This window comes from Penaeus vannamei, chromosome 7 (genome assembly GCF_042767895.1).
Source record: "Penaeus vannamei isolate JL-2024 chromosome 7, ASM4276789v1, whole genome shotgun sequence".
NCBI classification, from domain to species: domain Eukaryota; kingdom Metazoa; phylum Arthropoda; class Malacostraca; order Decapoda; family Penaeidae; genus Penaeus; species Penaeus vannamei.
Window position 1 is genome coordinate 37,021,004 of NC_091555.1, and position 2,500 is coordinate 37,023,503.

Consider the following 2,500-nt stretch of genomic DNA (forward strand, 5'->3'; position numbering starts at 1 on the left):
TTAGTTAATATCATACTTTCGATCAATTAAAGATACCACAAGCATTGCGTTTTATATAATGGTTAATTGTCGATATCGACTTTATCATCCTCAAGCCTGCTCTTGAATACTTTATCCATCATTATCATCATTCGCATCATTTCAGCCTCGATTACTGTTTCCCTAAAGGCGGGCATAATGGCATCTCATAAGCCGAAAGCACTGTCGATTTCCGCACCTTTTGGCACAGGGGCTTGCACCGGAGAAGCCGTGTCCTTGCGTGTGGTAAATAAACATCGCAGGCGCTGATGGCTTGGGAGGGTAGCTGAGGAACAGAGCTTATGATAATTTGAGAAATATATGCGTTAGTTTCAACACACAACCAAACAATATGTACATATATACAAACACATCCTACGTACATGTATCCACACAAATACACACTGACACAGACACAAACACACGCAGAAACTAACATACGCGCACACGCACGCACGCAAACACACACGCACACACACACGGGCGCGGAAGCACAAACACACACGCACACACACAGTTATTCTTTAACGATGGTGTTGTCCTCAGAGAAAACTTCCAGTCACTTGTTGACAACAGTCGAATAACAGTAGCTGGGCATGTGTGTATGTGAGCGTGGAAGGGCTAGGCGAGGTACACAAGACTGAAATAAGACGCGCCATCGAGTATCGTCTTTCACCACATGCCACGTGTGGTCATTTCTGTCTCCCTCTATTTTTCTCAGTTTTCGTTGGTTATCATTCTATTTTTCTTCTTTCCATTCTGTGCGCGCATATATCCGTGTTTTTGTTGATTTTACTGTTGTCGTCGTCGGCGCCGCCGTCGTGTTGTGTAGTCGCCACATCCCTGACTTTAATCCGGTTACAAAAATATGCAGCTGGCTCTGGAGGGACATGCGGCCCGGGGAAAAGAGGATTTCATTCAGGTGGTTTTGGTGTTCCGTTCTTCGTCTGTCATATTGGCGAAGCATTAAGGAATTTTCTGACAAGTGTTTACAGTCATGTCTCCGGACGACCTCGGGCTCTTATTACATTTATTTTTTTTGTGCAATAATATCCAAGAATATATTCGAAGCGACGGTTATCCTTTGAGAACTCGCGGCGTAAAACCAGATCTGAGTAGAATCTAACCGATACCTGAACAGTCTCTTAGTATGTATGGGTGCGTGTGTGTGTGTGTGTGTGTGTGTGTGTGTGTGTGTGTGTGTGTGTGTGTGTGTGTGTGTGTGTGTATGTATGAGTGTGTGTGTGTGTGTGTGTGTAAATATGTGACTGAGAGGGAGAGGGAGAGGGAGAGAGAGAGAGAGAGTGGTTGTGTGTGTGTAGTCGTGTGTGTGTGTGGTTGTGTGTGTGTGTGTATGTGTGTGTGTGTGTGTGTGTGTGTGTGTGTGTGTGTGTGTGTGTGTGTGTGTGTGTGTGTGTGTGTGTGTGTGTGTGTGTGTGTTTGTATGAGTGTGTGTGTGTGTGTAAATGTGTGACTGAGAGGGAGAGAGAGAGAGAGAGAGAGTGGTTGTGTGTGTGTAGTCGTGTGTGTGTGGTTGTGTGTGTGGTTGTGTGTGTGTGTGTGTGTGTGTGTGTGTGTGTGTGTGTGTGTGTGTGTGTGTGTGTGTGTGTGTGTGTGTGTGTGTGTGTGTGTGTGTGTGTGTGCGCGCGCGCGTGTGTGTGCGCGCGCGCGTGTGTGTGCGTGCGTGTGTGAGTGTGTGACCGTGAATGCGTCAGATCCTCTGTGTATCTGTGCCTGTTCTCAGAAGGGCTACACATTCACATGGCGGCATCGCACACTCAGTAGGGGAGTGGTTCAAACACATTCATCCGTACAGCATGTGGCACTCATAAGGCGGAGACAGAGAGCACATGGCCCTCGCATGACACAGGATGGATGCGTGAGACACTCCCTGTTGCCTGGGCGCTCCCTCACTGATGATTCACGTGATTGTTTTAATTCCTCCTAAATAAGATAGCTTTAGAAGATCATCCTTTGTAACACGGAGTACATTCCTCGCGGCACGATGAGAGCTATTAAATAAACAGCATGCGTGGCTGACCGAGCGCCGTGCATGTTCGCATTCATAACGACGCAGAGAGCATTACGTAGTGGCCTATACACCCCGTGACACTGCTCAACACTACAGCAATCTTTATGAATTAATGACACAGCAATGCCGTTCATTGCGAGGGGATTGCCCTGTGGCACGATTAAGGCATCCTTTAAGTAGAGATGTGACAGTGGGGCACGATAGCGGTGCCTCTTGTATTGCGAAATATCTCTTGCCATGTTATAAAGACGTACATATGTTGACTTGATTATATTCGTTATTACTCATCAGAATTCATTGTTAAAAAATCGTGACTCCCTTTTTTAATGATACTGTATTGTAACACTTCCGTGGTGCTCGGTTTCTTCGTAACCTGTTTGGTACTTGGAGCGTTTTCTTTCTTCCTCGCCGTTTTTCGTTCATTCTAACGCTTTCATCACCTCCCGAGAC

At 46.4% G+C, this 2,500-nt stretch overlaps 1 protein-coding gene across 5 annotated transcripts in view; it reads right to left on the reverse strand.

Moving 5' to 3' along the window:
- Nucleotides 1-2,500, reverse strand: part of LOC113810645 (uncharacterized) — a 38,076-nt gene that overhangs the window by 8,729 nt on the left and 26,847 nt on the right. For 3 of the 5 annotated variants that reach the window (XM_027362277.2, XM_027362278.2, XM_027362279.2), the window contains exon 2: nt 218-304. The exons of the other annotated variants lie outside the window; for them this stretch is intronic. In XM_027362277.2, the coding sequence (XP_027218078.1) occupies nt 218-304 (87 nt within the window). The remainder of the gene's footprint in view (nt 1-217; nt 305-2,500) is intronic. 5 annotated transcript variants of the gene reach the window in all.